The 14,483-nt window shown below is 54.0% G+C and overlaps 1 protein-coding gene across 2 annotated transcripts; it reads left to right on the forward strand.

Moving 5' to 3' along the window:
• Positions 1–280: 280 nt before the first annotated feature.
• TRIM3 (tripartite motif containing 3) lies at positions 281–14,193 on the forward strand. 2 transcript variants are annotated; one of them, XM_075261152.1, is made up of 11 exons: positions 281–419; positions 1,862–2,096; positions 3,753–3,904; positions 4,021–4,201; positions 4,275–4,998; positions 8,109–8,212; positions 8,292–8,459; positions 9,910–10,090; positions 10,220–10,290; positions 11,775–11,915; positions 12,307–14,193. In XM_075261152.1, the coding sequence occupies exons 1-11, from the start codon at positions 307–309 to the stop codon at positions 12,457–12,459; spliced, it is 2,223 nt and encodes a 740-aa protein (XP_075117253.1). In that variant the 5' UTR covers positions 281–306; the 3' UTR covers positions 12,460–14,193. The 2 variants fall into 2 exon arrangements, with proteins under 2 accessions (XP_075117253.1, XP_075117254.1); XM_075261153.1 differs by lacking the exons at positions 281–419; positions 1,862–2,096 and adding an exon at positions 3,122–3,146.
• The last annotated feature ends 290 nt before the right edge of the window (positions 14,194–14,483 follow it).

Consider the following 14,483-nt stretch of genomic DNA (forward strand, 5'->3'; position numbering starts at 1 on the left):
CTCCTGACCGCCCCCAAGGCCCATATCTGACCGCCCCCAACCCCCACGTCTGCCCTCCTGACCGCCCCCAAGGCCCATATCTGACCGCCCCAACCCTCACGTCTGCCCTCCTGACCGCCCCAACCCCCACGTCTGCCCTCCTGACCGCCCCAACCCCCACGTCTGCCCTCCTGACCGCCCCCAACCCCCACGTCTGACCGCCCCCAACCCCCACGTCTGCCCTCCTAGCCCCCACTCCTGTCACGCCCTTCTCTGACCTGTCTGTCCTCCTTTTAGGTTTTCTCGTGAAGCCTCCACGTTGCGACCATGGCGAGTCCTGTGGTGCGTCAGATCGACAAGCAGTTCCTCATCTGCAGCATCTGCCTGGAGCGCTATCACGTCCCCAAGGTCCTGCCGTGTCTGCACACCTTCTGTGAGAAGTGAGTGCTGCCCCTAGTGGTGCGGGGAGAGGGAGCGGGCACCGAGCCTGGGATTATTATATCACACCCCCGGTCCTGGGATTATTATATCACACCCCGGTCCTGGGATTATTATATCACACTGATCACACCCCGGTCCTGGGATTATTATATCACACCCCCGATCCTGGGATTATTATATCACACCCCCGATCCTGGGATTATTATATCACACTGATCACACTTCGGTCCTGGGATTATTATATCACACTGATCACACCCCGGTCCTGGGATTATTATATCACACTGATCACACCCCCGGTCCTGGGATTATTATATCACACTGATCACACCCCGGTCCTGGGATTATTATATCACACTGATCACACCCCCGGTCCTGGGATTATTATATCACACTGATCACACCCCGGTCCTGGGATTATTATATCACACTGATCACACCCCGGTCCTGGGATTATTATATCACACTGATCACACCCCGGTCCTGGGATTATTATATCACACTGATCACACCCCGGTCCTGGGATTATTATATCACACTGATCACACCCCGGTCCTGGGATTATTATATCACACTGATCACACCCCGGTCCTGGGATTATTATATCACACTGATCACACCCCCGGTCCTGGGATTATTATATCACACTGATCACACCCCGGTCCTGGGATTATTATATCACACTGATCACACCCCCGGTCCTGGGATTATTATATCACACTGATCACACCCCCGGTCCTGGGATTATTATATCACACTGATCACACCCCCGGTCCTGGGATTATTATATCACACTGATCACACCCCGGTCCTGGGATTATTATATCACACTGATCACACCCCGGTCCTGGGATTATTATATCACACTGATCACACCCCCGGTCCTGGGATTATTATATCACACTGATCACACCCCGGTCCTGGGATTATTATATCACACTGATCACACCCCCGGTCCTGGGATTATTATATCACACTGATCACACCCCGGTCCTGGGATTATTATATCACACTGATCACACCCCGGTCCTGGGATTATTATATCACACTGATCACACCCCCGGTCCTGGGATTATTATATCACACTGATCACACCCCGGTCCTGGGATTATTATATCACACTGATCACACCCCGGTCCTGGGATTATTATATCACACTGATCACACCCCGGTCCTGGGATTATTATATTATATGAACAGCGCTCACAGTTCTGCTGCACATCAGTGGTCGCCCACAATGTAAGAGGCAAAGAGGAAGATTCTAGAAGACTTGGTCAAGAGAATTATAATCTGCCCCGTAATCCAGGACTTCTGGAGTGAGCTGTGGATTGTCAGCAGTCCCATGTAAACCCCATAGAGGCTCCTCAGCACAGATGTGGGATGGATCGGGAGCACTCGGGTAATCTCCGCTAATCCGCTCTGTCTCTATGTCTACCTCCAGGTGCCTGCAGAGCTACATCCCCCCGCAGAGCCTGACCCTGTCCTGCCCCGTGTGCCGCCAGACCTCCATCCTGCCCGAACGAGGGGTCTCCGCTCTACAGAACAACTTCTTCATTACCAACCTGATGGAAGTTCTACAGAGGAGCCCCGAGAGCGGCCGACAGGAGCAGAACGTCCTCCCATGTGATGGCCACACGTCTGCAACCCCCCTATCCTGCCCCAACCACCAGGGCAAGGTGAGCAGTCACCCCCTATCCTGCCCCAGTCACCAGGGCAAGGTGAGCAGTCACCCCCTATCCTGCCCCAGCCACCAGGGCAAGGTGAGCAGTCACCCCCTATCCTGCCCCAACCACCAGGGCAAGGTGAGCAGTCACCCCCTATCCTGCCCCAGTCACCAGGGCAAGGTGAGCAGTCACCCCCTATCCTGCCCCAGCCACCAGGGCAAGGTGAGCAGTCACCCCCTATCCTGCCCCAGCCACCAGGGCAAGGTGAGCAGTCACCCCCTATCCTGCCCCAGCCACCAGGGCAAGGTGAGCAGTCACCCCCTATCCTGCCCCAGTCACCAGGGCAAGGTGAGCAGTCACCCCCTATCCTGCCCCAGTCACCAGGGCAAGGTGAGCAGTCACCCCCTATCCTGCCCCAGTCACCAGGGCAAGGTGAGCAGTCACCCCCTATCCTGCCCCAGCCACCAGGGCAAGGTGAGCAGTCACCCCCTATCCTGCCCCAGTCACCAGGGCAAGGTGAGCAGTCACCCCCTATCCTGCCCCAACCACCAGGGCAAGGTGAGCAGTCACCCCCTATCCTGCCCCAGTCACCAGGGCAAGGTGAGCAGTCACCCCCTATCCTGCCCCAGTCACCAGGGCAAGGTGAGCAGTCACCCCCTATCCTGCCCCAGTCACCAGGGCAAGGTGAGCAGTCACCCCCTATCCTGCCCCAGTCACCAGGGCAAGGTGAGCAGTCACCCCCTATCCTGCCCCAGTCACCAGGGCAAGGTGAGCAGTCACCCCCTATCCTGCCCCAGCCACCAGGGCAAGGTGAGCAGTCACCCCCTATCCTGCCCCAGTCACCAGGGCAAGGTGAGCAGTCACCCCCTATCCTGCCCCAGTCACCAGGGCAAGGTGAGCAGTCACCCCCTATCCTGCCCCAGTCACCAGGGCAAGGTGAGCAGTCACCCCCTATCCTGCCCCAGTCACCAGGGCAAGGTGAGCAGTCACCCCCTATCCTGCCACAGCCACCAGGGCAAGGTGAGCAGTCACCCCCTATCCTGCCCCAACCACCAGGGCAAGGTGAGCAGTCACCCCCTATCCTGCCCCAGCCACCAGGGCAAGGTGAGCAGTCACCCCCTATCCTGCCCCAGTTACCAGGGCAAGGTGAGCAGTCACCCCCTATCCTGCCCCAGTCACCAGGGCAAGGTGAGCAGTCACCCCCTATCCTGCCCCAGCCACCAGGGCAAGGTGAGCAGTCACCCCCTATCCTGCCCCAGTCACCCCCTATCCTGCCCCAGTCACCCCCTATCCTGCCACAGCCACCAGGGCAAGGTGAGCAGTCACCCCCTATCCTGCCCCAGTCACCCCCTATCCTGCCCCAGTCACCCCCTATCCTGCCCCAGTCACCCCCTATCCTGCCCCAGTCACCCGCTATCCTGCCCCAGCCACCCCGTGTCCTGCCCCGGTCACCCCCTTATTCTGCCCCGGTCACCCCATGTCCTGCCCCGGTCACCCCATGTCCTGCCCCGGTCACCCCCTTATTCTGCCCCGGTCACCCCCTATCCTGCCCCAGTCACCCCCTATCCTGCCCCGGTCACCCCCTTATTCTGCCATAGATCTGTGTACAGTGACCCTCGGACCCCCGTTTCTCGGACCCTCCATAACTCTCTCCTTCCCTCCTGGCAGACAATGGAGTATTACTGTGGCCCCTGTGAGACGGCCATGTGTGTGGAGTGCACCGAGGGCGAGCACCGTGAGCACTGCACCGTCCCTCTCAAAGATGTTCTGGAGCAGCACAAGGCGTCACTGCGCAGCCAGCTGGACAGCATCAGGAGCCGGTACCACTCACTACTACACTCATCAGACGGGGAGACCCCGCAGCAGGACAGGGGGGGGGGGGGGGGGTAGGTCCCTCGTAGTGTTATCTCACCAGGTGTCTGCTGTCTCCCCTCAGGATCCCCCAGCTGACCTCCGCTATTGACCTGGTGGGCGAAATCAGCCGTCAGCTCTGCGAGAGGAAAACCGCCGCCGTGAATGAGATCTGCTCCACGTTTGAGGAACTGGAACGAGCGCTACAGCAAAGGAAGAACTCGCTGCTGCAAGATCTGGAGAGCATATCTGTCAGCAAGCAGAAGGTAGGGATCTGGGGGGCGGTATATAGTATATACTCCTGAGCAGGAAGCTGAGCTCTGTGTTCTGTGTTCTCAGGTTCTGCAGGCTCAGCTCTCGTCCCTCAGACAAGGTCTAGATAACATGGAGAGCAGCGTGCGCTTCACCGAGCAGGCCCTTGGCCACGGCTCAGAGACTGAAGTCCTCCTGGTCAGAAAGCAGATGAGTGAGCGGCTGAACGAATTGGCCTCCCGAGATTTTCCTCTCCATCCGCAGCAGAACCCGCAGCTAGAATTTCGAGTGGAGACAGATGGACTGCGCCGATCTCTGCAGAACCTGGGTGCCCTGCTCACCACTAGTGCTGTGGCTTATGCCTCCGTGGCTACGGGGGAAGGTCTGCGCCAGGCCCTGGTGGGACATCAAACCTCTGTCACTGTTACCACCAAAGACAAAGATGGAGAATTAGTCCGAAGTGGTAATGCCATCCTACAAGCCCAGCTGACGGGTCCAGACGGAGGGGCCCAGGATGGAGAGGTGACTGACAATAAGAATGGGACTTATGAGGTGCTGTACACTCCTCGCCATGAAGGGGAACACCAGCTCTCCCTACGCCTCTATGGCCAGCCTCTGCGTGGAAGCCCCTACCGGGTTAGAGCGGTGAAGCCTGGAGATGTGCCGGCCTCACCAGAAGACGTGAAACGCAGGGTGAAGTCCCCAAGTGGTGGACATATAAGACAGAAGGCTGTGAGGAGGCCATCCAGTATGTACAGCACCAACAAGAAGAAGGAGAACCCTATAGAAGATGAGATGATCCTCCGAGTAGGTAAGGAATGATGGGAGGGATAGGTGTCAGAGATGTGTAGACTAAGGGCCACGTGTCAGGGATGATGGGAGGGATAGATGTCACGTATAGACTAAGGGCCACGTGTCAGGAATGATGGGAGGGATAGGTGTCAGAGATGTATAGACTAAGGGCCACGTGTCAGGGATGATGGGAGGGATAGGTGTCAGAGATGTATAGACTAAGGGCCACGTGTCAGGGATGATGGGAGGGATAGATGTCAGACATGTATAGACTAAGGGCCACGTGTCAGGGATGATGGGAGGGATAGATGTCAGAGATGTGTAGACTAAGGGCCACGTGTCGGATGATGGGAGGGATAGATGTCAGACATGTATAGACTAAGGGCTACGTGTCAGGAATGATGGGAGGGATAGATTTCAGACATGTATAGACTAAGGGCCACGTGTCAGGGATGATGGGAGGGATAGATGTCAGAGATGTGTAGACTAAGGGCCACGTGTCGGATGATGGGAGGGATAGATGTCAGACATGTATAGACTAAGGGCCACATGTCAGGGATGATGGGAGGGATAGGTGTCAGAGATGTGTAGTCTAAGGGCCACGTGTCAGGGATGATGGGATGGGAGGGATAGATGTCAGAGATGTGTAGACTAAGGGCCACGTATCAGGGATGATGGGAGGGATAGATGTCAGAGATGTGTAGACTAAGGGCCACGTGTCAGGGATGATGGGAGGGATAGATGTCAGAGATGTGTAGACTAAGGGCCACGTGTCAGGGATGATGGGAGGGATAGATGTCAGAGATGTGTAGTCTAAGGGCCACGTGTCAGGGATGATGGGAAGGATAGATGTCAGACATGTATAGACTAAGGGCCACGTGTCAGGGATGATGGGAGGGATAGATGTCAGAGATGTGTAGACTAAGGGCCACGTGTCGGATGATGGGAGGGATAGATGTCACGTATAGACTAAGGGCCACGTGTCAGGGATGATGGGAGGGATAGATGTCAGAGATGTATAGACTAAGGGCCACGTGTCAGGGATGATGGGAAGGATAGATGTCAGAGATGTGTAGTCTAAGGGCCACGTGTCAGGGATGATAGGAGGGATAGATGTCAGACATGTATAGACTAAGGGCCACATGTCAGGGATGATGGGAGGGATAGATGTCAGATGTATAGACTAAGGGCCACGTGTCAGGGATGATGGGAGGGATAGATGTCAGAGATGTGCAGACTAAGGGCCACGTGTCAGGGATGATGGGAGGGATAGATGTCAGATGTGTAGACTAAGGGCCACGTGTCGGATAATGGGAGGGATAGATGTCAGACATGTATAGACTAAGGGCCACGTGTCAGGAATGATGGGAGGGATAGATGTCAGACATGTATAGACTAAGGGCCACGTGTCAGGGATGATGAGAGGGATAGATGTCAGAGATGTGCAGACTAAGGGCCACGTGTCAGGGATGATGGGAGGGATAGATGTCACGTATAGACTAAGGGCCACGTGTCAGAGATGATGGGAGGGATAGATGTCAGAGATGTGTAGACTAAGGGCCACGTGTCAGGGATGATGGGAGGGATATATGTCAGAGATGTGTAGACTAAGGGCCACGTGTCAGGGATGATGGGAGGGATAGATGTCAGAGATGTGTAGACTAAGGGCCACGTGTCAGGGATGATGGGAGGGATAGATGTCAGACATGTATAGACTAAGGGCCACATGTCAGGGATGATGGGAGGGATAGATGTCAGAGATGTATAGACTAAGGGCCACGTGTCAGGGATGATGGGAGGGATAGATGTCAGAGATGTGTAGACTAAGGGCCACGTGTCAGGGATGATGGGAGGGATAGATGTCACGTATAGACTAAGGGCCACGTGTCAGGGATGATGGGAGGGATAGATGTCAGAGATGTGTAGACTAAGGGCCACGTGTCAGGGATGATGGGAGGGATAGATGTCAGACGTGTATAGACTAAGGGCCACGTGTCAGGGATGATGGGAGGGATAGATGTCAGAGATGTGTAGACTAAGGGCCACGTGTCAGGGATGATGGGAGGGATAGATGTCAGACATGTATAGACTAAGGGCCACGTGTCAGGGATGATGGGAGGGATAGATGTCAGAGATGTGTAGACTAAGGGCCACGTGTCAGGGATGATGGGAGGGATAGATGTCAGATGTGTAGACTAAGGGCCACGTGTCAGGGATGATAGGAGGGATAGATGTCAGATGTGTAGGCTAAGGGCCACGTGTCAGGGATGATGGGAGGGATAGATGTCAGATGTGTAGACTAAGGGCCACGTGTCAGGGATGATGGGAGGGATAGATGTCAGATGTGTAGACTAAGGGCCACGTGTCAGGGATGATGGGAGGGATAGATGTCATATGTGTAGGCTAAGGGCCACGTGTCAGGGATGATGGGAGGGATAGATGTCAGATGTGTAGACTAAGGGCCACGTGTCAGGGATGATGGGAGGGATAGATGTCAGATGTGTAGACTAAGGGCCACGTGTCAGGGATGATAGGAGGGATAGATGTCAGATGTGTAGGCTAAGGGCCACGTGTCAGGGATGATGGGAGGGATAGATGTCATATGTGTAGACTAAGGGCCACGTGTCAGGGATGATGGGAGGGATAGATGTCAGATGTGTAGACTAAGGGCCACGTGTCAGGGAAGATGGGAGGGATAGATGTCAGATGTGTAGACTAAGGGCCACGTGTCAGGGATGATGGGAGGGATAGGTGTCAGAGATGTGTAGACTAAGGGCCACGTGTCAGGGATGATGGGAGGGATAGATGTCAGACATGTGTAGACTAAGGGCCACGTGTCAGAGATGATGGGAGGGATAGATGTCAGAGATGTGATCAATTGGTGGCAGCACCCTTGTCTGCCTGTACATGTCCTCCCAACACACTGAAAATATCCTAATGGGTTATTGAGACCACATTGCAGCTCCTAAATCGTGGACTGTAGATCATGTGGACTGATGAGTTTGTGTGTAGCACTGCAGGACATGGGGGCGATATGTATGCAGATCAATAAATTCAGGCGTGGTGAGACATGACGTGGGGTTGATCCAGTGTTACTCGCTCTGGCTCACGATTGACTTTTCCTTTTAGGGTCCCGTGGTCGAGACAAAGGTGAATTCTCCAACTTACAAGGTATCTCGGCTTCCAGTAACAACCGCATTGTGGTGGCGGACAGCAACAACCAGTGTATACAGGTGGGGTGTATCCTCCAGTAACCTCACAGCCGCCCCTCCACCGCCTGCTCCTCACCTCTCCTTCCTCTCTCTAACACAGGTCTTCTCCAATGAGGGGCAGTTTAAGTTGCGTTTTGGGGTACGAGGCCGATCCCCGGGACAGCTACAGCGTCCTACAGGCGTGGCCGTGGACATGAACGGCGACATTGTTGTGGCAGATTATGACAATCGCTGGGTCAGCATCTTCTCTCCTGAGGGAAAATTCAAGGTGAGATGTCAGTCTGGAGCCTTGTGACACGTGTAGGAAATATCTCCGCTTGTGCGCTCTACTCACTGTCACCAGGGTGCGCCATGTCTGTAGGGTCATCAGGACATCACATTGTACTTCTGACTGTCTCTACTTGCATCCTGGTGCCTGTTCTGGCCATCTCTTTCCATGGCGTTGTGTGGTGCTGGCTGTCTCTTTGTCTCTCCATGTTGTCATGTCGGTGCTGGCTGTCTCTTTATCTCTCCATGGCTTCATGTCGGTGCTGGCTGTCTCTTTATCTCTCCATGGCTTCATGTCGGTGCTGACTGTCTCTTTATCTCTCCATGGCTTCATGTCGGTGCTGACTGTCTCTTTATCTCTCCATGGCTTCATGTCGGTGCTGACTGTCTCTTTATCTCTCCATGGCTTCATGTCGGTGCTGGCTGTCTCTTTGTCTCTCCATTGCTTCATGTCGGTGCTGGCTGTCTCTTTGTCTCTCCATGGCTTCATGTCAGTGCTCGCTGTCTCTTTGTCCAACCATCTCAAAATGGGGGAAATGTTAGAGTTAAGTCCTCTAATCTTGTATTTTGGCAGCCATCTTGTACTCTTTCACATATAAACTGTATAAGTATGTATTTTTCTGCTTAAGTCAAGGAGGCCCCTTGTTAGACTTTAAGGAATGTGATAATGAACGTAAATGCAGAGGTTGCTAATCCTTATCTCTCAAGGGCCTCATTTTGAGAAGATGCAGCTGACTTTGTATATCTCTTATCTCCTTTACATGATGTATGGACACATAACCAACAAAAGTATTAATCTTATGGTATCTGGGCACTCTGTCATATTTTATGGTATATGAAGGTCACTTAGAGTGTGTATAGACACAGGGTCTATGGAACGTGTCATCTTATCTCTTTTGCCATGATATATACATATAGACAGTCTGGGATGTTAGCTCACACATAAGTATTTTGAATCCTTCTTTGTTTCATGGGAAAGTCCATCCCAGTGTGGAAAGCTATAATGAGATGCAGATTATAATGAGCCTCAGCCAATAGTCATGTGCCAGGCTTGTCTTATATCTCTATGACCAATCATGTTATATACTGATTAGAATAGCCAAGCCAGCTCTTTGACTGTAATGTATTTAAACTACCTTTTTCTTACAATAAAATTAGAACTCTTTTGATACACCACCATCTTGTGTCTTAATCAGTTCTCCAGGCCTAAAAGAAGATGGCTGCAGTCCATCTAGGCCTGTTAATTATCTAATTAGGACCTCTACAACATACGGAGGGATCCATATGTCCCTATCACTTTGTCTCTCCATGGCGTCTTGTCGGTGCTGGCTGTCTCTTTGTCTCTCCATGGCTTCATGTCGGTGCTGGCTGTCTCTTTGTCTCCATGGCATCACGTCATTGCTGGCTGTCTCTTTGTCTCTCCATGTTGTCATTCTGTCTTCTGTCTTTAGAACAAGGTGGGCGTCGGGCGTCTCATGGGTCCTAAGGGCGTGGCCGTGGATCGGAATGGACATCTGATTGTTGTGGACAACAAGTCCTGCTGCATCTTCATCTTTCAGTCTAATGGGAAGTTGGTCGGGAGATTCGGAGGCCGCAACCCAGGAGATAAGCAGCAGACTGGGAGTCTTGATGGTAATTATGACTGTGATTGGTGAAGACTTCCTAGTGGGAGGGGCCCTTATGTAGTAATGGGTGGAGCCAGGTATGGACGTTGGATGGTGATTGGGGCTTGTCATTAGGGGATGTGTCTTCTCTTCTCAGGTCCCCATTTTGTGGCTGTCAATAACAAGAATGAGATTATAGTGACAGATTTCCACAACCACTCAGTGAAGGTGAGCCTCTTGTGCTTCTCTTGTCGTCCTCTTCTCTTCTGTCCTCCTCATTCGTACTCCTACTCCTCTTCCTCGTACCTTGGCTGACTCTCCCCCTCCTCCTCCTTCTCCTACTCCTCTTCCTCGTACCTTGGCTGACTCTCCCCCTCCTCCTCCTTCTCCTACTCCTCTTCCTCGTACCTTGGCTGACTCTCCCCCTCCTCCTCCTTCTCCTCCTCTGTACCTTGGCTGACTCTCCTCCTACTCCTCATCCTCTTCCTCGTACCTTGACTGACTCTCCCCCTCCTCCTCCTTCTCCTCCTCCGTACCTTGGCTGACTCTCCTCCTACTCCTCATCCTCTTCCTCTTCCTCGTACCTTGGCTGACTCTCCCCCTCCTCCTCCTTCTCCTCCTACTCCTCATCCTCTTCCTCATACCTTGACTGACTCTCCCCCTCCTCCTCCTTCTCCTCCTCCGTACCTTGGCTGACTCTCCCCCTCCTCCTCCTTCTCCTCCTCCGTACCTTGGCTGACTCTCCCCCTCCTCCTCCTTCTCCTCCTACTCCTCATCCTCTTCCTCGTACCTTGACTGACTCTCCCCCTCCTCCTCCTTCTCCTCCTCCGTACCTTGGCTGACTCTCCTCCTACTCCTCATCCTCTTCCTCGTACCTTGGCTGACTCTCCCCCTCCTCCTCCTTCTCCTCCTCTGTACCTTGGCTGACTCTCCTCCTACTCCTCATCCTCGTACCTTGACTGACTCTCCCCCTCCTCCTCCTTCTCCTCCTCCGTACCTTGGCTGACTCTCCTCCTACTCCTCATCCTCTTCCTCTTCCTCGTACCTTGGCTGACTCTCCCCCTCCTCCTCCTTCTCCTCCTACTCCTCATCCTCTTCCTCATACCTTGACTGACTCTCCCCCTCCTCCTCCTTCTCCTCCTCCGTACCTTGGCTGACTCTCCCCCTCCTCCTCCTTCTCCTCCTCCGTACCTTGGCTGACTCTCCCCCTCCTCCTCCTTCTCCTCCTACTCCTCATCCTCTTCCTCGTACCTTGACTGACTCTCCCCCTCCTCCTCCTTCTCCTCCTCCGTACCTTGGCTGACTCTCCTCCTACTCCTCATCCTCTTCCTCGTACCTTGGCTGACTCTCCCCCTCCTCCTCCTTCTCCGTACCTTGGCTGACTCTCCTCCTACTCCTCATCCTCTTCCTCGTACCTTGGCTGACTCTCCCCCTCCTCCTCCTTCTCCTCCTCCGTACCTTGGCTGACTCTCCTCCTATTCCTCATCCTCTTCCTCGTACCTTGGCTGACGCTCCCCCTCATCCTCCTTCTCCTTCTCCTCCTCCTGCTCCTTCGGACCTTGGCTGAATTTCCTCCTCCTCCTCCTGCTCCTTCGGACCTTGGCTGATTTACTCCTCCTCCTGCTCCTTCGGACCTTGGCTGATTTTCCTCCTCCTCCTGCTCCTGCTCCTTTGGACCTTGGCTGACTCCCCCCCTCCCCCTGTCTCTTCAGGTGTACAGTGCAGATGGAGAATTCCTCTTCAAGTTTGGCTCTCACGGAGAGGGGAACGGGCAATTTAATGCTCCGACCGGCGTTGCAGTGGATTCTAACGGAAACATCATAGTGGCTGACTGGGGAAACAGCCGGATCCAGGTGTGGACATATTGGTTGAGAGGGGGGAGGTGTTGATGATGGAGGAAACATGGTGTAGAGCCGCGGTAGGCAACTTTTTGCACTGCAGCTGATGTAAAACTACAACTCCCAGCATGCTTACTGTACTTACTCCGCTGTGATTGGCACACCCATGGAAGAGAATGGAGAATGCTGGGAGTTGTAGTTTCACAGCAGCTGGCGTACCAATGGTTTCTGACCCCGGCTGTAGGGTCTGTACAAGGATGGGCGTGGGGGGAGGGTTATGTGTTACCCAGTCACTCTCACGTTGTGGTGTAGCGCCCCCCACAGCACACCCCTCTCCTCTCAGGTTTCTATTAACCCCTTGTCTTCCTCCTTTTTTCTCCCCATGCTTTATTACCTTCCATCACAGGTCTTTGACAGTTCCGGCTCGTTTCTGTCCTACATTAACACCATGGCTGACCCCCTGTACGGCCCGCAGGGGCTGGCACTCACCTCTGATGGTCACGTTGTGGTGGCCGACTCGGGAAACCATTGCTTCAAGGTCTACAGATATCTGCAGTGACGTTGCGGGGACAGGAGGCGCGGCGGGCACAGCTGTCCGTGCCGTGTACATGACGTCTGCCCGCTCCCTGTCTGTCCATCCTGAAGTGGTGTTTCCTTGTCCACCCTAAGCCACCAGTCCCTTGTCCTAGTGCCGATGCTGCGGCGCCCTCTGTCTTCTGCTCAGCACAACTGACGTCTGTTGTCCTCTCTCCTCCCGCTTTCTTCGATTTTCTGCCCGGAGTTCTCCCTGCCCTCGATCTTCCTGTGCTATGGACGCTGCTATATGTTTACGATGTGTAAAGAGAGGATGGTGGACGAGCCGATGGATCTGCGGTGGTCGTGATGGGCTCCAGCGCGCTGCACATGTGACTATGATGGCGGCTCTCTGGAATTTGCACTGATAGATGACGTTATATGATGGAAGCAGAGTGTTCCCCGGACAGTCAGTGGTCACATTGTGGTGGACAGAGCCTGTATCCCGGGGCAGACTGGGCATGGAAAGGTAAACAGGGTCACGGCCGGTTACAGGGTCACCCAGCACGCCGTTCCCCTACAGAGTCTGATCCAGTAGCATTGCCCGTCGCCTCCTATGGGGTGCTGGTGGCGGCCATGTCCACCAGCTTACATGTGATCCGAGATCGGTCCTGGTGACGTCCGGACTTTTATTTTTTGTCACTTGTTTTTGGTGTAGACCCCGCACCTTGTGCCAAATACTGCGAGTGTGGTGCAGCCCAGCATGTCTCCATGTTGTCTCCTCCCTCCTGCCCCCTTGTCCTGGGGCAGTGACGGGCGTGCTCAGTGTTTGGGGGTTTTGTGTCTGCATCTCATTCATTTTTATTTTTTACAGTTTTTTTTTTACATTGTATTTAGGTTTTTTTTACATTTCTTTTGTACGCACGGTCATGAATGTAACGTCCCGCTTCTCGCCATGTCACGAGCACATAAAACCAGCAAGGAATGGCCGAGCCGGTGAGGATACGATGTGGTGACCAGTAAGTGACAAGTATGGATGAAGGTGGTGTGTGGATGTAGCAGAGCTGACGGTGGGGGAGTGCTCACAGCTGGGGTCTCATCTCCTTGTGGATGCTTTTCTGCTCTCCCCTGTTGGATCACATCTTGTTTCTGCTCAGACGTTGCGTAGTATGAACTGCGTACACGGAGCGCGGCATCAAGATACCAGAAGTCATATGACTCTGCCTCGGATCGTCTCCTAGTCCTTGATCTGTATGGTGGGGGTCCGACTCTTGGCACCAGCGTAGCTGCTCTGCAGGGTATCGGTGAGTCCTGAAGTACCCTGACCATCCACTGTGCAGGGGGGCGCTGAGAGCTGGACCCCACTCATCTAATACCAATGGACTAGTCAGAGGACCCCGCTTCACTGTGGAGTCACCACATGACTGGAGGTTTTCTCCATGGTACAACCCGAGGGAGAAGCAGGAGCCCCTCCCCCAAAGGACGGCAGGCGCCAGAGACAGCGTCCGCTCCAGACACACGGCCCAGACCTGCCAGTAACTAGAGTGTCAGTTCAGTGGTCCAGGATGGGGGCTAGTATAGAGCAGGACCAGGTGTGCATGTGTGGGAGGGGGGTGCAGGGTGTTACTGGGACCTGTGCTTCTCCTGGATTAGCCTGACTATTGGACTTTTGTGTTATAAACCGGATTGAACAGCTCGCTGCAAATAAACCCATCTCTCACCGTGTCCGCCCTGGTGCCTTCTGTTCTGTGTCCCGGCCGTACGGCATTGTGGGACATGTAGTTCTATTACTGATGTTATAGCTCAGGAGACAAAGGCTGCAGTGTTAACCAGAACCTCAGAACACTTCTGGTCCTAAAGTGTGACCAGCGCTCGGACCTGCAGCACAATGCAGTAGTCAGAGATCTCTCCTCATGTACACTACCCAAAGGTAGCCTCACAGCCTTTCTATAGAGCAGTGGTGTAAGCAGTGAGGTAGTCCGACCACCCCTGCAGGGTGAGGTGTGCGGGGCTCGGCCTCATGCTGGCAGTAGTATACATGTAGGGTGTCGGCAATCAGGAGACAATCCA

This window comes from Leptodactylus fuscus (genome assembly GCF_031893055.1).
Source record: "Leptodactylus fuscus isolate aLepFus1 chromosome 2 unlocalized genomic scaffold, aLepFus1.hap2 SUPER_2_unloc_1, whole genome shotgun sequence".
NCBI lineage: Eukaryota > Metazoa > Chordata > Amphibia > Anura > Leptodactylidae > Leptodactylus > Leptodactylus fuscus.

Excerpts from the sequence above, each read along its gene's own strand:
- TRIM3 (XM_075261152.1), top strand. The coding sequence starts at position 307 with ATGGCGAGTCCTGTGGTGCGTCAGATCGACAAGCAGTTCCTCATCTGC. Across the intron at positions 2,097-3,752 it reads GCCCCAACCACCAGGGCAAG|ACAATGGAGTATTACTGTGG; the intron begins GTGAGCAGTCAC and ends CCCTCCTGGCAG. Across the intron at positions 11,916-12,306 it reads GGGGAAACAGCCGGATCCAG|GTCTTTGACAGTTCCGGCTC; the intron begins GTGTGGACATAT and ends CTTCCATCACAG.